We start from the raw sequence: 22,027 nt of genomic DNA, 5'->3' as shown, positions 1-22,027 counted from the left end.
GATAATATCTTAATTATTTCCCGGCGCTTCTCGCGAAAGGCGAGACTCTGCGATTTTTTTTCTGAAATAAATGCAAACGCGCGTACAGCAAAAGAAAAACAAGAGATCCGCAAAAGTTGGATATACAGATGTCAATCTCTCGAGAGTATCGCAACTTATTCGTAAAATGGTAAAAATATGAATTTTTCTATTTGCATCACGCGTCGCGCACAAGAATGATATTCTCTTTAGAATTTGTTCGGAATTTTCAATGGGGAATTGTATTGAAAATAAAAAAAAACTTTTCTCGCTGAACAAATGTATTTAATCACGTAGCAGCAGGAAAAAAATTCGTAATACAACTTTTTTATGAAATATTCCGATATGTCATCATGTATGCGGTAATGGCCATCACAAGTGCTTCAAACATTTTTGCTCGCGAATGAAATAATGACGTAATAAATATATATGGAATAAGCATAAAATGGTAATGTCGCTCTGTCATCGTTAAATCCTGATATACGAAAATGTTGAATATTTTCATCAGCTTTCGAAGCTTATCTAATGCATTTTTACATACGTGAAATTAGCGTTTTATGCAATGTGTGTGTATAGTACATACAATGGAAATGATTAAAATTTTAAATTATTTTAATGGATATATTCTGAAGCTCATATTTTAAATAAAATAAAACATGACATCTACATATATACATATAGTATATAATATATACATAATGCACACACACGAATATTTAAATTATTAAGTTATTAAAAATCTTGTACGTGCAACATATAAAATTGTATTTTTTTAGTATATGTCATATGTTTATATTATGCTATATTGTGTAACAGTTTATAAATAGTATTAAATTATCAATTACCTCTTTATTATTATGAGTCGATCGCAACTATGATAACTACATGTTGCTTCAATATCTATCGCATAATTATCTTAAACATCGTAACATTGTGAAAACGTGGGATGCATTACAAATATTGTATCACTCAATGATACCGATGACTATTGCATTTAACATTTGAATTGTTAAACTCCGATAACTAACTCGCGATATGTTACACATTAATTCAGAAGAGATAACAGGAGCGATGTATTTGAATGAATTTACGATGCAATCGTAATTTATTAAAATGACACGATACAATCGACACAGAGGATACATTTTTATGTGAAAGAATAAAACTCGTGGAATATATTATATAAATATATGCTTTACGAAGTTGTATGCTTCCTGAAGTAAGAGGGGGGATAGTTACATCTGGTGAGACATTTTAAAAATTTAACGTTCCCAAGCATTACTGAAACATTTCGCGGTACAGGCGATGGACGGACCTTTACGTGCCGCGCGTATCAAAAATAGGAAAAGGAAAGTTAAACCTTGAAAAAATTTATCAAGCTAGAAGCCACTGGATCGCGCGAACTTTCGTACTCTTTCTGTCACTGCGAGGGCAGATGTCAGAGGGATTGGGGTTGAACGAACGAACGAACGAACGTAAAAGCAGGACGCACGAAAAGTCGCCCGCAAGAAAAATAAACGAAATAACTGCATCATCCTAACTTCCGTACGAATCGTCGTAAACTGCGGCAAGTTGCGAGACGCCGATTTTAAGAATTTTCCTTAGAATTGTGTGGTACATTTCCGACTCTAACCGTTTTCAGGATCTTTGAGAAGATACGAATATACTCACGTCCGACCGACAATATTATCTCAATAAAAACACTCGGCGCAACTTTTCCGAACTCGAGTACTCGACAGAGTCCAGAGGGATCTGTATTCTTTCGCATGCGAGTATTTTTGTCGATTTTCAGATAATTCCTAATTCGCTTATATAAAACATATTTTAATTTTCAGCATAGTATCAGTCTATTTAATATATCGCAATATTATATATCCGGTTAAATATATTTTGTAAGAGAAATATGTCAAAGAAAATAATTTCGCATCATAATGAGAGAGAAAGAGAGTTCTTCATAAAGAATAAAAAAAGTGAAAAAAAAATGTATACCGAAAGATACTCGAAACTTCACTCATCCTCGATTTTATTTGCGTCATTTTATAACAGCATTATAAATTTGCTTTACTCGCAGAGCAAAGAAGTTATATAAATCAAGTACAGATATTTAACGTGCTCGAAAAGAGTCTGAGAGGAACTTCTTATTAAAAAAAGATGTTTGTTTTTCCTTTCGCATTTAAATGATGTACTGTACGCGCTTTCTTCTTTAGACTGATCTCTATTTCCGTTTTTCACAGCAATTTTATCACATATGAGATAATTTACACATGCAATTTATATACATTAGACTTACGGTTTGAGCCATCTTCTTGATCGACTTGTTTGCTTTCCACCATGTAATCACTGCTTCTGGCCGTGAACCGCTCGTACGACACTCTACGTCGTAATTTTTGTCGGCTGAAACTCGCGTTTCCTTCGTCAAGATTTGAACTATCAATGGCTTTACTGTAACATTAAAAAATGATGGCTCTCATATAATTGAAAACTATAAAATGCAGCGTTTTCCTTTAAATCCCTTTTTAAGAAAAACGATTTATTACAATATTGAACAATCAGAAAAGCCTATGTCTCGGTGAAAGAGTATTTCACATGCTATTCACTTATTATCTATAGTAATGTGTGTTTTACTCTCACATATATAAAAGGAAAAAATTAAATACAGATATTCGTGCATTGTCCATTTATATGAGGAGAGATACTAGTAGTTTTATCATTTTCGTTTTCTTTTTTCTCTTTTTCTCTTTCTAATTGTATTATTTAAAAAAGATGCCCATCGTAAATATATTAAATAAAGTTATATCGTTAAGCACCGGTGTCTACGTGCAAAGCCAAGTTTCTGCGATGCCGAACATTAATTTAATCAACTTTATGCGCGGATCGCTACTGCTTCAAAGTTCCCTAGCGAGTGAAATCGCGAAAATGGCTTTCTATTACTACAAAAGCATTCGTGCTCAGTTTTGTGCCGGGAAAAATCCGGGAATAAGATTAAACGGTCGGAATAACGACGAGACTAGAGTGTTAATTCTATAGGGAAGCTACAGAGGAAACGTATTCGCGCAAAATCATTCCGAAATTTCGTTGCCCGGTAAACGACTACATTCGCTTCGTGAACTACAAAAGGAATTAAAGAGGATCATCGCGAAGCCGCTCAGTCGACAGTCGCGATTAAAACCCTGTTCTTCGCGCGACACAATGATACATTTTAATTTGTTTAATTCCCAAAGTCGCAAGAGAGAGAGAATCCTATCGTATCTTGTGCCGTTTACGATCGTTGTAAGAGATTTTCCAGAAGACGAGCCAGCGTACTACTAACTGTTTGAAACAGCAAGTCGCTCTTATCGTTCATCCTCCTTTACGCGCCATTGAAATATTACACACGCTTGCAGAATATTCCATTCTCCTGTCAAGCAAAACTCGATCGTGTATGGCTCGATCATAGTTATTTTTTTCGCAATTGACCCCTCAATCACCAACTCTTTTTGTTCTCTTACCAGTCGTTATTTTAAAATCCACTTTTGTTGGAACATCTGCGATCTGTTGTATTTGAAATAGCTCCAATGATCTTGATACTAAAACGATACGGAATAATACGTTTTCTGATAGAATTAATGTCTCAATACTAAAATGCAATCGTATTTTCTCTCTTTCTCTCTTTCTCGTAGGTGACCAATATCTGTTTCCAATATCAATTTTATTCTCTCTCCGACCTATATTTCATGCAACGCTGATTTAGAAATTTGAGTCAATGTTTTTATATTTAAATGCTACGAGTGTATTGATCTAAGAAATACAAAAGTTTAACCCAGAAAAGGAACATTATTTTAGAAATAAGTATATTCCGCGAACGATAATTATCGCCAAATGTTAAGTATTATTACTTTTCATATAGATCCATCCTTGACCCTAATGTCACAAATATAACGAATAACTATACCGTACGATAATATCGTGATATCTAATGATGATCTTAATATGAAGAAAACCAATTCGAGAATTACACAAAATTATTTCATTCTTCATGCAAATTTACGTATCTTAATGCGTCGTCCCTGCACGTGGCGCGATTATTTGATATCCATATTGATCGCAAATGATCAAGCTATCTGTAATATTACGTTGGTGGACGCGCGGTCGTCCTCGTAAATTCCAACGCACGCTTATGCGCCGCCACGGCCAGCCACTCATACAACCCCTAATTGCCATTAGTTGGTAGCCACTTCTCTGAAATTGGTTCCTCCGCGTTTCGCCCTGTACCCTCTTCCTGACATTTACACTCGCCCACATACACACATACATGGACACGCTATATGCACATGCACATACATAATGTCTACGGGTCGATGGTCTCCTCGCGTTGCTCTGCTCATATATTTGCACTTGTAGAAAGTTTCATTCATTCGAATAATCAACTTTCGCGTCTACTAATCCAATGGTCAAGGATTTATTTGTTTAATAAGAACGAGAAAGTCGCGAAAGCCACTTTGTTGCACAAATGCAATGGAGAATCGATTTTATCTGTTTCTCAGATAAACATTCTTTGTATTGACGCCTTGATAAAGATCGCGATTACGTTCGAGAATAATTTAATTTCGCGCAAGAGGTGGTCTCTGACATATGTATGAAGATCCTACAGTGCGGGTTGCATATTGACAAGTGTATCATTGAATGCACCATCGAGTATCGTAATCGCGCCCTACGATTTCCGTGAAACGAGGAGAAACGATTGTATTTATTTTCGACGTTCAATTAGGGAGAGCAAGAGCGCGAAACGTCGGTGCGTTTTATTGGAGTCGGGAATAATTGATTCTCGGTAGAATGATATCAGTAGAATAAAACTTTCGACGTTGCGGCTCTATTGTCATTCGTAATTCAGCAATCGTCGACGGCTTTGACAAATTGTTCCACTCTATCAGTCGTGCTAGACGTGCTCGCACGTTTGCTTCCAGTGTTTTCATGAAATAATCTGTTAGCTTAATTCTCGATTATCTAGCTCGAAAAATCGAGGATGGGACAAACACGTTCAAAATAACAAAAGAGAATTTTGCGGTTACGAAAAAAAATTTATTTGTACTTTGTGTCCTTATATTCTCATCCTTTAGCGATAAAAATCAGCACTGAGAGAGATTGGATTCAGCAGGTCGATCAACCTCATAACGTCAACATAATGGAGAGTGCGGCGAAAAGAGTCGTTCTTTCTTCATATTTTCTATGCGTAGAATCCAACTCGTTTTATCGTTAACCGTAATGTGTATCCATCAAGTTTTACTCGTGTATTATCGACTGCGACGCTGCGGCAGCGATACACAACCATTGGTGAACAATCATCCCGTGAATTAACGCTCGCTCGCAGGTCGTGCCTTAATGGCTTCACGCGTGTGTTTACCGTAGCGTTATCGTTTGTTCGTATAAAATTCCCTTGGTCGAACGAGTCGACGCTCCCGGGACTCTGGCATACTTATCACACAAACCCGGCGCTCTTCGCACCTTCCCATTTATTTCCAGACGGCTCTGAAACACGGCCACCTGCTCCGAAAAGCGCGACTCTCGGCGCCGTCTGACCGAAATCAATGCCTCGTAGAAGCCGTCGACGAAAAGCACATGGCTCACATGGCGAAGAGAAATTTCTCGGCCTTATCTAGGAAAACCAAGTCGAGATAGCCCCCTCTGATGAATGACGATGATGTTCTGCGCGCCATAGAAACGCGAGGGGCGAAGAGGGTGGAAGAGAGGGAGGTTATTAATTATTATCAAGTGAACAGTCCTGATGCGCGCATGACTGCGCACGAATAAACGTCGCGCGTGAAGGTGCGTGTGCTTGTGTGCGTGCATGCATGCATGTGTGCGTATGTACGTATACGTGCGTGCGTGCACGCCGATGCGCGCATGACCGGATGCAAATTGGCGCAATTGCAATTGGCAAGTCTAGCGAGCCGGCTGGTTACCACATTGACGTCGATTTTAATTCTTAACCCGGCGTGTCATGAATCCCGGGCGTCACACGAATATATATACGCTTCCGCCATTTGTGTTTCACTCTAGCAAAAAATTTATGAACAAAGCGCGCAATTTGCATGCTACGGCGCAGACATACCAGGTCACTCGAAAAGCTTTCGTCACGCTTAGCCGCGTCACGCGTTTCGTGCCCGCTTACTTATTTTTCACATTCTCACCGATCAAATCTTGCTACAGCGCGATGTTGTAAAAAATGTCGTAAAATTACAATTACTTATTGTTAGTCTTTAATTAACCTATTATTATATGTATAAGAAAACTTTTCTCAAATGCTATTTCTTTTTAATTTTCGAAAATTATTATAAATCTTTGTAACACACGTTTCTCTCTGATTTTCAAAATTAGACGTGGAATTGCCCAATTGACTTAGAAGCGAGGGGTTAAATCATGGTGGAAGATAACTCGCATTGTGTTCAAAGGTATTTAATTTTCCACTAAAATTTCGACGTGATTTATGCGGCGGCAATTAAGAATGAATTGATACGCATTCGAGCACGCGGGAACGTGGGTATGCATGCTTATTATTATTTGGTCTATCGAACGAATTCGACGCGCATCGCAATGTATGAATTAATAGGCATCACCCGCGGGAGTGTACGAAATTATTCGCATACGAGAGTATGCCCGCACATCTACTCTACTATCCGGTTATGTATATCGCTGGTATAGGATCACACAGTTGTTCGCAAACTATCATCCCGCATAACTCTATAGGGAGGCTTTAATATATTCAATTCCTTTGAATAGAAGCAATCAAAGTCATTCTCCGTGATCGGAAAAAGTAAAAGAAACAACAATTCATTTACTGACTGATAAGATCGTTCATTTACGCGAGAGTTGTAGAATCTATAATAGGCAAAATTTTCTGATGATAAAACAATGCATCTTTGATTGCGTTAATTACCTTTAATTTAGACTAACAAAGACTCATCTAGTCTAATTGTTTTCTAATATGGATCGATGCTTCTTTTTGATATTATTATTAATCTTGCGTTATTAAATAGAGTGTTGGCGTGCATTGCGACACTATCGCCGCGCGTCCCCCTCAACGTGATGCCGTGCACGCACTCATGTCTGTGACGTGCGATCGGCGAGATCAATCGGCTACGAATTAGCGTCTCTTGCAGCTACGTCGAGTACTAATGCTTTCACGCGTGTTTACATTAACGTTATCGCCCCGGGAAGGTTCGAACAGTTTCTTCCCATCCCCCTTTCCCTCCCGCTGTCTGAAACGACGTTACTAGGTCATTACAAGTCGAACCCTCACCAGCCGCCACTTACGCGATATCTTGGCGCGCCGAGTACCTTCTTACCCTTCCGTCATGCGGGGGGCGATTAACGCACGCACACGCGTGCACAGAGAGAAGGCGTTCTCGTCACATCTATCGACCCCCGGGTCCCCCGGCAACAACAACACGCACTTGAACACGGACTTGGCGCGCTGTCGCACGCCAAGTGCTCACGCCGGGGAAAATACGAAATCGAAGCTGCGCGGGCAAGTCGAGAGGCACGCGATTCACTGATCCGTCTTACGAGAGGCGTTACCGTTATCTCTATCGGTTAATCTCTCGGCGGCCCGACGACTAATAGGTTCAGCACGTGAATACCTTGGCCCGGCTACAGGACCACGTGAAAAGGCCTTCGGTGCGCGTCTTCTTGTGACCGTTGAAGCGATTCGTCTAGCGATGCGGATAGCTAGCTAGCTGTGAGAACTACCTAAGATACTGGTCGCAGTTCAAATAGAATCCTATACTATGCAAAATCCCGAATTCGTCTTCTTGCGAACATCATTTCGTCGATAGATACGCTGTTTGATTATTCTTGAAGGTGATAAGTTAACGAGCGAGAGATTTCTAACGCGATAAATAAAATTCTTCTTTGTCGAAGACTGAATTATAATCTACATCCTTACACTTGTATAGTTGTAGTACAGCGCGTTAAGGATCAGCACTTTATTATAAAAGTTATTGTGATATTTCTGCCGCGTTTCCATAAATACAAAGTAGGAATAAACATCCATTCCAGGGAGATATTATCCTTAGATAGGAAAATACGCGTGGATACGCGATTAAATGTTTTTCTTTCGCAAAACGCATCAACTTGTCGGTATAGTTTCACGTTTACCGCAACGCGCAAATGGAGAACTCTCGTACCTTGTTATGCACGCGATAATTGCGTACTTACATTAATGGTTACATGGAACTACGTATATCCAGCACTTTACGTCCACCGGGCACGTTTACGTTTAACGACTGTGCTATATACAGCAAAATATGAGAAAAGGTAAACAATAATTTGCCATACCTCCCGGTGCGATAACTATCGATAGCGTTATATATAAAAAAAAACAACGATAATTATAATGATTTATGTATAATATAAACTATATTATATTTTCGTACTTTGTGAGATGCTATCTCATTTCGAAATATTACTGTATTAGTCGTATAAAGTGCTCGAGGGAACAACGCTACAAGTTTCACATTCACCGTTTTTTTTCGACTTAAAAAATATATTTTTTTTATTTAGAACAGATTGAACTAAATGCGGCATCTGGTTGATAAATTGCTATGCCAATAAAAAATTCACGAAAAAAAATTGCATTGCACGAGCATGCAACATTACAGAGATTGACAAAGTGAGTAGCATAAGTAGAGCATTTTTTGATCGCCATTCACTATGGATGTACATTAAGGTAATCGATGGTTCGTTTTAAGTACCACCGAAACGTTCCTTCGCTTTTTTTTGCGCGAGCTGATCGACGCGCTGACTCAGCGCCAAAATCGTCGCTTATTACACGGTCTCGAAACCTCTCTCTCTCTCTCTCTCTCTCTCTCTCTCTCTCTCTCTCTCTCTTCCTCTCTTTATCCTTTTGTTTATGTAAAAACACTATTTCGGACATATAGTATTTATGTAAACGCAATTATCGTGCCGACCTCGCGTGATGCCGAGCGAAAATATTACACGCACCGGACGGAGTCTGTGGGGACCCATTTTTACGCGACGCACTGAATCATTTGGTTAATACATGTCCCTATGAAAAGCAAATGTCGCGTTGTCATAACATTGCAAATTAGAATTACGCTGTTGTGACGACATGCGTAAATGCGATATTTAATGCCGCGCGAAATTGGGTCGCGTACGAACTCGCGAGAAAGCGAGACGGAAGCTAAAAACAAAACAATTACTTTCATTGACCTGCATTTTCACCGGATATTATAAAAGAGAAATGCAGGAAAAGACAGGAATATATACAAGAATTGTCAAGGACTTACGATTCACATCGAGGACAAGCAGCCTGGTTTGCGGTTCCACCAAGTTCGTGTTGCTGGCCTGACAGATCAGCCTCGCCTTGAGGTGCTGTCGCCCAATTTTCGGATACGCCAAGTGGTTAACCGTGATCCCCTTCTCGGCGTTGTAGTGATAGGACTCGTCTATCACGGTGTTGTCGAGATACCACGTCAGCTTCGGGGGCGGTTTGCCGCCACGAACCTCGCAAATCAGGTTCACGTTGCTCCCCTCGTTGTACGGCGCCTCGATGTTCCGGACGTTCTTCATCGCCTCGTCCAATATTATCGGCTTCGACGGAGGCACTGTGCGAACAGCATGCGTTGTTAGAATCAGGAGAGAGCGCGGATACGTTAATCGATCGTTTGTCAAGGGAAGCGACAGTCAGCGCGAGGGAGAGATGCGTATGCGGTCGATGCGGTGGAATCCGGGAGAGAACTTTGGCTCTCGGTTGTAGTAGAATTAACTGTTATAATGGGGCCCCAAAACAGGTCATAGTTATACGAAGTATAGTATATTACCTCGGCGGAGCTCTCTCTCTCTCTCTCTCTCTCTCTCTCTCTCTCTCTCTCTCTCTCTCTCTCTCTCTCTCTCTCTCTCTCTCTCTCTCTCTCTCTCTCTCTCTCTCAGTTTGCGGAGCAAACCGCGCGGCTTACGCCGGGATTAATTTATGCGCCGGAAAGCGCCGAGTTCATAAGTCAACGCCCACGAAATGTATCGAGAGCAAATGTATACACAGACCGACGCAACGCGCAAACTTTACGGATCGCCTGACGAATTGTTGCGTTTATATATATATATATATTTAGCGTCGTTTAATTACGCGTCAGGTGTGTGTGTGTGTATGTGTATGAAAGCGCTCGCTCCTGTCGGAGGTGCTTCTTGCTCTGATACTTTGACGCGACCTCCATTAAACCGCGTTTGAGCAAAAGGACCGACTTTAATTGTTGCGTGATCGCCGGCTTGATTGAGTTTCACCGCGATACAATGCGCTCACCTATAACGGTTAAGTTCATCTTTTGTTTCCGCGTCGGCGAGTTTCTGAAGTCCACCCGGCACCGATAGATCCCTTCGTCCGTGCTCTGCAGCCGGTCGATGCTGAGGTGAGCTGGATTCGACGCCGTGATAAAAAAAGCTCTTGGTCCCAATGCCGTGGGCGACGACCAAAGACGGCCGTTGCTCAATTGACGGCGACCGCGTGCGTCAAAGCTACAACAAATCGATTAGCTCTCCTGTACTCGATCTGTAACGATTGCATTCACTCTGCGACATATATTATGTATGAATATTATGAGCGTTTATTATTAATATATATAATATACATATATGCGCTGCGTTATTAATTATACGCTCGTATATATAATATAATATGAAATTTCAGTGTTTTTCGCTAATATATATATACATATATGTATGTATATGGAATACTAGAATGTTTCCGCACGGTAGAATACTCGTCCCTAGTAATAAGAGTCAATTTATCGTAGGTAATTACCGCTTTGCTCGTTATTCGTATCAAAAACTGTGCCAATTTAATTACATAATTTGCGATGTAATTGCAGTCAATTGAAACGGCTATACTAACGTCGTTATTGAAAGCTTGTCGTGATTGAATTAATTATAGTTACCATAAATGATGAACGTTATATTCCTGAATAGTGAGTGATCGAACGTATAACATCTCGTTACAAGCTTTCTCGTCGGTTATAAAATTAAATATCTCTAACCGTGATAATAAAATTTTTAATCAGTATAATTCGCACAATTGTAATATTTAATTTACGGCATGTGAAATCTAATAATAATAACTTCCTAGATTCCACATTTTCTTTTAATTAAATTACGGGTGCAAGGAATTTTTGCCAACTGACGTAAATTCTTTTAAATTATCACATTCTCGGATGGTAGTTTAAAAAATTAAATTCGGAATCTTTGTTGTTTAAATATTTACATAGCTTTTTTGTTCTCGGGATGCAAACACATGTATTCTCCTTCGCGATTAGCTGCATTAGAGAACCGTTCGCGGAACTACGAATTCGAGACTAGCACTCGGACGTCTATATATACGTGGAAGTCACATGGGAGCCGTTCCTAGTGCGTGATTGCATATTAAGCATCCGCGGATGAGAGCAAGGACGGGAACAAAAGGAGACGGATTAGAGGGACGGTTGGAGGATATATAAGAGGGTTCGTGCGCGGGACAGAAAGAAGAGAGGTAACTCGAGAGAGAGAGAGAGAGAAAGAGGAGAACAGAGAACATGACTGAGCTTTCTAACGGCTCCCCGCGAGCGACTAAAAGTTAAATTGCGTTCCGCGACTGCACGAGAGTTCGGATTTTCGCTCGTGACTGAGTATTCCCAAATCGCTCTGTACCCAGCCCCGCGCTCGCTTCCGCGACATTGACGTTGAAATACGATTTAATTCTTCCACTTCGCACTTTCAACAGATAAGACCGGACACTTCCGGACGTTGCGCGTCCGTCCGCCTCGTTTTGTCGTAGGTAGAGCCAGCCCTACGGAACCCTTGGAAAAGCGGTCGAGTACAACACGTTCCGCCCGGAAAACGACCCGCGAATATAACACGTTTGACCGACTTTTCTCGCGAACGATAATCCTGAAAAGCGATTTTCCCATATCGGTCTTCCGACTTCAGCTCCTTGCGTTCGTCGATGGCGGGAGCGACTCTCAAGATCGATCGGTCGCCTGCCTACTCACCCGACTCGTCGATCACGACTTGAGGGGCTGATTCGTCGAGACTCTCCGGAAAGGCATCGCCTACAGGCGTTTCTTCGTTATCTTGGAAGATTGCAGTGTAGATTAACTCTGTGTTGCTCTTTGCAATTCGCGAAAAACGATTTGCGGATGAAGTGGCGCCCAACATTTTGGAAAGCCGAGCGCGTAATAGACGAGAGAGAGAGTGTCGTCTCGATCAGTATAACGTTGATGTAGAACGTACGGAGAATCGATTTCCTTATTTGTATTGTATCGTAAATTATATTTGTAAAGATGAAAAGTAATCTAAATTTTTGAGAAAATTTATTGCGGAGATATTTTGAACCAGTACTCGAGATCTCTGAACGTGTTTTGTATTTAGCTATTATTTTCTACTACGCCAAGCGCTCGCTAAAACACCGATCATTTTATAAAGTCTCACGCGAGGAAAAGAATTTACCAGGTCACTTCGATGGTCTAAGTGTCTTGAAACTTTCTTGAGAAAGAAAGAGGGAGAGAGAAGGAACGTGGAATGGAATTGAGTGGATTCGATTTTGCGAAGTGTTATCTATTATAGGTAAAATGCGAAGACCGCCCAAGAGATTGTAAATATTACCGAACGTTTTGTTCGATCGAGACGCTGAGTGCTCAATATTATAGAGTAATATTGAAACTCAAAGATCTCTAATGCGATCGCGATCAAATATTATGAAGAAACTCAGTCAATCGTTTTTGACTCTCCCTATCTCCCTCGTCTTAACTGAATGAAAAATTAAACGAACCCCCGGATACAGACGACGCGGAAAAATTCAATCATCTTAAAGGATTGTAAAAATTTTATCGAATAAGATTAATCAATAAGATTAATACAATTAAATAAAAGCGGGAGAAAAAACTGCCTGTTCTTTATTCAAACAAGTAACAGCTCTCGAGGAAATCACGATGAGATTCAAATGTCATGCGGGTCACCTATATCGCGGTCGAGATGTTGAATACATTTACAAGAAAGGAGGCTCGAAGAAAGGGTTACGATCGTATCCGCGTAGTCTCTCGTAGAGTTTCCTCTTCTTAACGGTCTAGCGTACGTACGATAAGCGAGCACGATGTCACGCAATAAATATTTTACTCCGAGAGGTCCCGGCGAAGGGAAGAGTCGACGCCAAGGAAGGGGGTCAACGAGGACAAGGGGTAGAGACGAAGCTTTAGTACTTTAGGCCGCCTTTAAATTTAAAGTTCCTCGTCGCGACGAGGATTAAACTGACTTTACAACAAGCGGGGCGACGGCGTTCCTCGAAGCCGAGTGCCAGCTCGACACCCCCTACGCTTTTACCAAGCGGGGGGACGATGCATTATTGCCATCCCCCCGCACATATCTTACACCTTATTACATTTCTTAAATATGACCCGTCGGATACTCTAAAGTCCCCCTCCTCTCCCGAGGAGGAAGAAACACCCTCTCTCCTTCTTCCCGCCTCGCTCTGACTCCCCGGCGATGAGCAGGGTGGCCGTTCTATATGCAAAATTTCACAGGCCGCGGAAGCGAAACGACGATCCCCGAGTGGAGCGAATGAACTTCATCGCGGAAAATAACGCGAGGAATTTCCGGACCTGAGCCATCGCGCTCATTCCTTTCTGATTTCTTCCGAGAAAGTGAACTTTATAGATGGTATGGATGATTTTTGCATTCGAGAAGAAGTCTTTTCCACGCTATTCGCGTTCGAGAAAAATCTTTTTTCAACGACGTCTCCCTGCCGACACGTTGCGAATTTATAATGTAAATAGAAAATACGAAGTATTATAAAAAGAAATATATTTTATGTAAATTTGTGTTATATAAGCAAATACTTTCATTCAGAGATTTCGGAATTGTTATATTTCAAAGAGAGCAATTAATTTTAGCATCAGATTACTCAGAATCTTACCTGTAAATCGGTTCATTTCCGCCTTCCTTGTACCAAAGCACCATGTTGACTTCGTCGTTATCGGAACGAATGTCGCAAGGAAGCTGCACCTTCTTTCCGACTACACCATCAATGGTAACAATTGGTACTGCAACAAAGAAAGAAATGGATATATAAGTAAAAGCAAGTTTCTGTTTTCTCAAATATTTGAGACAGAGACGCATAATATTCTAAATCGATTGAGCCTAATTTTGAATAATCGTAAATTAGAAATATAAAATCCCATAATTAATCCATAAGAAATTCATAAATCCCACTCATTTTCGAAAGAAAACTGTAGCTTAATTCGCAAGAACGATCAACGAATGCTATAATCAATCACTTCGAGCTTTTAATAAGGTTGACGATATATCACTACGGCAGGTAAAACGCTAGTATAATATAGTTTTCACCGACGAGAAAACGCATTAAGATTAAGTCTTATTAGATGAGAATTTAGCTATGATGTACACATTGAAGATTAAAGGCGAGCTTCTATCCGAGTTTAAGATCCTTTCCCATGATGAAGTAGACGATAGCGGGTGGATGTCGCTGCGGTTTTATCCGCCCGATTAGATTCACATGTAGATGGAGTTATCGTTTTAATGAGCTGTCTCCTCTTCCTCCCTCTCTCTCTCCTTCTCTCTCTGACACACTATCTTTCCGCAACGACGCGTTTCCCGACGTCTCATCTGACATGTCTCGATCGCTTCGAACGGGAGCGTCGTACCTCAAGAGCGATCGCTCCCAGGGATCCCATCGATCACCGCACGCTAGAGTTTCGTCGCTCGACGTCCGATCGCAACACGACCGGCCAATCTCGAAAGTCCACGGACTTTCGTGATCGCGTTATAAAGCGCCGATATCTTCCGCGAAGAAAGCGGGAGAAAATGGGGCGAAAATAGCGGAGAAAAACGGATAGCGTTCGCCGGTGACGTGTTCAAAGGCGTGCGCAGTCAGTGTCTCCGCGTCGTGATCCGCCAAGATATTGCGAGAACGTGCGAAGTGTTTGCCGAAGGGTCCGGAGAGCGGTCTCGCAGACCTCTCGACGCTCTGAATCTGAAATTAGAATACCAGCCTTCGGGACCTTCGATAGGACGATAGGTCGCTCGATACGCGATAAGCAAACATATGCTTTTGCCTTGCACTTTCGGTCATACTCTGACATTGGCAATATCAAATTATTATATTATATTATTATTATTATTATTACAATAAAGTTTCAAGCCTATTATCAGAATTTTTTATTAAATTAATATTTTTCTCATTTTTCCCGAAATATTTTCACCACTATTCATATTCCAACATTATATATAGAGAATATAATATGTAACTTAAACTATCAGGATTCGTCTATCTCGATTAATGCATTTAGGACAATGAATCTTAACAATGTGACAGTTGTAAATCATACGCGATTGCGTTTCATTCGATCAAGATGCCGTTGTTATGGGATACGATCCTATTACTAAACGGGCACATTCTTCCCGATCTCATCTAATCCCGGGAGAGAAGTTTTGAAGCGGTTCGGAAGGAAACTCGAGGAAGCTCTCTCCGCACAAACTCGCGAAACGTTTCGCAAGCGTGACAAGCGGCGCGCGCAAAACAATTTCATTTATCACAAGAAAAATAGCAGTTTAACTCCGCGAGTGGGCGTATCATACATTTTCTGCGAGTTTGGGGGGATGAGAGAGAGACACCGTGGAAAATGGAAGATACCCGAGGTCGGGTCGCTCCTTCTTTGTCGTCATAGTCAACGACGGCGAGCACGAACACGAGTGTATTAGCGTGGATGATATCCTCGACGCTCTAAGCCGTCACAACCCTAGTTGTACAGTTTATTGCATTCTCTCTCTTTTTTTTGCTAGCACTTAGAGAAAATACAGTCGCGGTATTATCAGCATGTCAGAGCACTTCTCGCTCTCGAAAGAATGACACATTCGCGGTTTCGAATAACTCGCGCGTGTATATATACATATATGCCGTTGACATGAAAAATTTGCATCGCGAATGGGGCCACCGATGTCACGGGGAGGAAAATTATTGACGACTAATTGATAGACCGGGCGGAAGCTGCCCCCAGAAGCGTGAATAATTGTAGCGCTGTCGCGTTAAAGTTCACAGTACCTCGTCACTCGCTGGAAAACACGATTGCCTCGTAAAGATAATTTTCAATATTTTTATTCCCAGTATCGATCGATAAAAACCACGCGCTTGTTGTTAAACCCATTCCTTTTTCCCGAAATCGCCTATGGATTCATCAATATACCGAGAGATCTGTCGCTTATTATTACGTCTTTCCCATTTCGACACCATTATAACGACCCGTCATCGTGTAAAACCGCTGGCGTTTTCTTATTACTTTGTTAGCGAACGGATACTCGAGTCATGACGCGTATTTGTGCTCGTGATGAATCCCAAACGCCCACGTCGTTCCCGGTATAGATCAGTATAGGGGGAATCTCTCTCGTGGAGTTTCACAAATAACTTCCTTCCTACGTAGAAAAACGAATTCATCAACGGTCACTCTCTCTTTAACTTTGACAATTGGAGGCAACATCAAACGAATATACACAGCGTAGGCATCTTTCCCTCCTTTATCGCGAGAAACCATAAATAAGTAATCTTTTCCGGTTTTCACGAATGCGCGGGAGGCATTCCTGAATCTCGAAGATGATTGCTTCGGGTGAACGCGCGCGCGATGCCATGTGTTTATTTTCCTTTTTATTGGTAACGTAAATTTAACGGATTTTATTTTTTTCTTCTGCTTTCTTTCTCTCTCTTTCTCTCTTTCTTTCTCTCCTTCATGGCTCCGCTCTCATACCATCGGGAAATGAAATACAGCGTTATTTCAACAGCAAAGCGTACGCAGCTATTTTTTCTCAACTGATAGCCGCCAATATGTTACCGAACGATGAGAGATTCAGGAAAGCTATATTTTCGCGCACCTGCACCATGCGCGAAAAATAAAAATAAGTAAAAAGAATCGCGCAATTGGTATAAATATACAATGGCGCGGTAAATAAATCCTGCAATAAGATTGCTCAATAATGCTTTAATAATATTTGACGATAATGGAGAGGTTCAAAGAAAGATATAATAATTAACATGAACAATAAAATTATTTCATAATGAAAAGTTAAATTACTAGATTTCTCAATATATTAAGAAATAAAAATTTGTCTGTAAAGTTTAGAAATATCCTTCTTAAGCGAATAGACTTACAACAACCATTCGAAATTTAGATGTAATCGACTAAATCGGTTAGCTATTCGAAGTACGAGTTGTGTGTGTTTTTCTTTTTCTATTATTAGTCAGACGATAAAACGAATATTAGTGTAACCGTACATTTCTTTCTTTAAGCTTATAGCTATAAAAAAATATTGCAGAAATAAAAGCGATGCTCGGGGCAATTTTTTCGAACGAGACAAGGTAATCTTTCAAATAAATAACGTTAGTCTCTCGTATTATCGTGGATGCTGCTCATTGGAATAATGGATGACCGGTCACTGCCTGATACAGTAACTTTATACGGACAGTCCGACGAAAGTAATGCGTGCACGGGACGTCAAAACGGAAAGGTTAATTAAATGATGGTATAGTTTTTTCGTCTCTATCAATCTTCGAGGCGTGCGTAGGGTCCATAATTTACATAAGCATGGGCGATCGACTTAATGGAAGCGCATGCGAGTTTGATTGTACGTTAAACATGTCCGTGTTATTAACAATAATAGGTCTTCAACACAGAGAGATATTCTCGGAGTTAAATAAGGCGGTGTCGAAAGAGATTTTCGGTCAGCATACCGTGCGATACGCGTAAAAAATACATTTCGAACATTCGACGATGTCGTAGACTTTGTCAGAGTCATTTGTCATATTCTTAACTAGCATGTTCCCAATTTACGTCAAGACGCGATCAATCACGTATCTACAACGACATCGAATGCTTCGGTAGCCTCTAATTATTTCTTCGATAACAGAATCACGGATGACACATAGAAAATATGTGTACATTTCAACAAGTTTATTTTCAATAAATTTCTCACCGGATCGTCGAAAGAATATACGAAGCTAGTTATTACAATAATAAAGAATTCTCTACTCAAAAGTTTGCGCGCGAAATTTGGAAATAAGAACAGTCGTTATTGTAATTCCGGTTGGACGACAAAGTAGTTCGACGAGGAAGAATAATTCATAATTTTATATAGCCTCGTGCACTGCAGATAGATTATACGCGAAGCTTCGATTTTTAAAGGAGACCGTCTACTCCGTTTGAAGTACGTGCAGCGGTTACTGTTACGGATGGAAAACATTATTCAAGTCGGCAGTGCGATGAAGTAAGAATCGATATAGAGTCAGCCTAATAGACTTGGCGATAAATCATTATGTCCTCGAAACACACTCAAAAACTATTTCACCAGCAAAATAAACAGGTGTACATTGGATTGATTTTATTTATTAATTGTGTGCTTAATCTTCATAAATTACTAATGTTATTATATCGCGTAATTTTAACTTTTGCCATCTGATTCTGCCATCGTATTTCTGAAATCTTATTTCACATCAATTTACTTCAATCGCTTTATTCCAGCAGCTCATTCAAACTTATCAAAACTATTATCTCCTTAATTAATAACCAATGTTTGTAAGGCGTCCGATTTTAGCGTAAGACAGGAGAGAATAAATTTATCGAAAATCAAATAATATCAAATCTGTAAGCATTCTTAGCTCTTATTATTCTTATTGTTAGTCACAATTTTGCAATTCTATATATTAATTCACAATATAATTTTAGATGATTATTTCATTAATACAAGATATTATTTTAAACTTGTTATTTTCACATTAAAATTTTTTATTATAAAAATTATCGCGATGTAGTCGATTATTATAGATTGGTGATTTTTGTCTCAGAAGGAGATTATGTATATTACGAATTTATCTCGACTACAATAAGTAAAGCCGATTTACAAGGAACCGTGATAGCAAATTATTTATTAGCAACCGACTAAGCCGATGATAATCTACTTACATATTTTGCTCAAAAAATAAATTTAGCTCAGCCTTTAAGTAATCGCGTGAATTGTCGCGATACTTATAGAGGCTTTTGGCACTACACGTAATATAATGCAACATGCGATAAAATTAAATTTTTGCGAATGAAAAGGTAAAAATCTAATAAATGGAGAACGATACACAGCTGACTGTACGCAAATTATGCGCTATATCGGTATTTACGATTATAGAAATTTGATAGTTCGAGAATTTTCAAGAGCTTTATTTCATAATAAATCAGTTGTTTATACGCTGACGTTTCCTGCGTACATTACATTTATTATACTGTCATCCGAACAACAGGCTAAAATTATTGAATCGCATGAATGTCTTGGCGTTGTAAAGAATAGTATGCGTTGCGTAAGATATCAGAGTCCTCGCTTTATGGGATAATATAATGGTGCGATATAAAAACGTGCATAAGTTGTTTGCAGCGTAGACGTTACGACTCGATGGTCGAAATGGATGCGCAAACAAAGAAGTTCCATTTTGCCGTTTGCGTACGATGTACATATATATGTGGATCATCGTAAAAATTCACGGCACTAGTGCGCTTTTGTCCCTTCCCCCCTCCCCTTTCCCCGCGTATTTACGCAGAACGTATTTTAAAAATCATTGTAACCACGGAGCGGCCCTCGACGCGATGCAATAAGAAATCTTGAGTTTTCCTCGTAGAGTACCGTACCTTAAACTCCTCTTTATGACGCTCTATAGTCGCATCACGATCCTTGCGTCTGTTTCCTTCGCGCGAGTAACAGCTTTCGCATAGAACAGAATAGTTCTATAGCGGAGAGCTTTGCAGTTCTCAAGTTCCGCCGGAGACATTAATCTCTCTTATGAGTTATAGTATATATACATATATTGTATATATTACGCACGAGAGATACACGAGCTTCGTACGATACGGTGTATGTATCACGATCGTATCTCAAAAATCCTACGTACTATCCGAATCATAAAATGAAAAGGGCAATAAAAATCGCTACTGTAAAAAAAAAGCGACGTAATTAAAGGTTGACACGTTTTTATCGCCCGCGTTTTGTACAGCTATGTTTCACCGTGCTGCCCTGTTGTCGCGATATTAGAATGAAAAAATAATCGCGAACACGTATTACACTTTGAATTATTTCATTTTATTAGTCTTCTTCGTTTAGCTCTCTTACAATAAGGTGAAATGTATTCGCTTCGTCATTTATTGATTTGATGTGCACTACTTTTTATTTCGGGTAATTTGCTCTCGCGCGAAAATAATGTTTAAGAAAAAAATTATATAGAGACGTTCTGAAGAAATAGTTTTTCACGAAACGCCATAAAATTTGACGACGATGTGAAACGATGTCTTTACTTTTTTCTTTTACGATTTTTTTCGTACCGCACTTTGTTTTTTACGAGTGACGGCCTATACACGGCGCAGCAACGCGATATGATTTTATGGTCCTCTAGTGGCACTAAGTGGCGAAAAAAAGAAAAAATAATCTCGATCGTGTGGGAGTAATGACTTGCATGTCGGTCAACCTGATTCTGCCTTAGCTCGACGATCACGGACGTCGTGCATTAAAGTCGAGTAATACTGGCATATACCATATCGCAGGCACCAGCTCTTTGAGAAATACATCGGACATCGGTACCGAAAATATTTTCCGCGAAAGCGTGACTTTGCAAAACCTTCTCTGTAATCTCGGGATCTCTCGTAACGTGCAATGTGTGAATTATGTCGCTTCTATATTGCGCATACAAAAGCTGTAACGTTTCGGTCCGATCCATTCGCACGCTATGAGGTATCGGTACACTTGTGTATATGTATATACATGTATATACGAGTAAGGGAAGAAAAATGCGACTGCGACGATAAGTAGTAAAAAAAGAACGAGATCCTAAAATATAAATGGCAGGTCTCTCTCTCTCTCTCTCTCTCTCTCTCTCTCTCTCTCTCTCTCTCTCTCTCTCTCTCTCTCTCTCGGTATATGCTTATCCCACGGTATTCTTAGTGTACCTTTAACAAACACGCAGGATTGTAATTTACAGTCGTGATATCGTCAGCCCAGCTGTTCCACCGATCAAGAAGCGAGAGGAAAATAAACAGTCGCGCGCCCCGCGCTATCTCAATTATTGTACGGCGCTAAACCTACGTCCGGACGGCGAATAATTTGCCGGCGCCTAATGTCGGGTCTCGTCTCGTCTCGTTTCCCACCTTGTGATTTATAGATTACTAAATAATCGTCGTCGCACACACGCCTGGATCACGCAGCCTGGTCGAATGTCCTGAGAGAGAAATAAATATAATACAAACAACAGCAGCGAGCGCGCAATTACGGAGCATCCCGCAATTATCGGGAGTCTCGGTGCTCGTTATAAGCGAAGCCGAAGAAGGTAAAATCACTTTGTTGGCTATACGACGACGGAGAAGTTGCAGGCAATAATTACCGATCGCGCGAGAAGCGAAAGAAATTTACCAAAAAATACGCGAAAAAATGACCGGATTCGCGAGAAATCCGGCCAGCGATTTTGCGGCTTCTTGTGAACCAGAGAGAGATTTCGTTTCTTTTCGTCGAATTGTACGTAATGCTGTCTTACTTACAGTTACAGTAAAACAATTCTTCATTTAATCAAATACATCTATTCGAAGGGAAATGCCGATAATTATAGTACAGGATTTCAATTTAAATTGATAAAATAATCGATTATATGGGGGGAACGTACATATATATATATACACGAGAGGAAAATCCCATTTTATCCCGTGTAAAAAATTGAAGCTGCGCGGAAAGATTGGTGTTGCGATATAAATTACAGAGATCTGTTTGTTTGCGGATAAAATGAATACCAGCTCGCTGGAGAAATTATCGTGACCCGGGATGTATTATGCAGCAACGATAGAGTTTCAAATTGGTTACCCGGCGAAATGAAATCGACTGCAAATAAAATCCCATGAGAGGCGAATTCGTATATAGCCGTGCGTTTGCGCGTTCGCTGGCTGCCGTATACGTGTACGTTGCATCGTAAGTC

General features: G+C 40.3%; 1 protein-coding gene across 2 annotated transcripts in view; it reads right to left on the bottom strand.

Moving 5' to 3' along the window:
- LOC145937178 (neural cell adhesion molecule 1) overlaps positions 1 to 22,027 on the bottom strand; it is a 257,834-nt gene that overhangs the window by 21,305 nt on the left and 214,502 nt on the right. For both annotated transcript variants that reach the window (XM_083040092.1, XM_083040093.1), the window contains 4 exons: positions 13,949 to 14,075; positions 10,313 to 10,524; positions 9,303 to 9,620; positions 2,309 to 2,460 (listed from right to left, as the gene is read on the bottom strand). In XM_083040092.1, coding sequence (XP_082896218.1) covers positions 2,309 to 2,460; positions 9,303 to 9,620; positions 10,313 to 10,524; positions 13,949 to 14,075 — 809 coding nt within the window. The remainder of the gene's footprint in view (positions 1 to 2,308; positions 2,461 to 9,302; positions 9,621 to 10,312; positions 10,525 to 13,948; positions 14,076 to 22,027) is intronic.

Source organism: Prenolepis imparis, unplaced genomic scaffold (genome assembly GCF_030444845.1).
Source record: "Prenolepis imparis isolate NDT839.2.m4 unplaced genomic scaffold, iyPreImpa1.0 SCAF_6, whole genome shotgun sequence".
Taxonomy (NCBI): Eukaryota; Metazoa; Arthropoda; class Insecta; order Hymenoptera; family Formicidae; genus Prenolepis; species Prenolepis imparis.
This window is presented reverse-complemented; position numbering and strand designations above follow the sequence as displayed.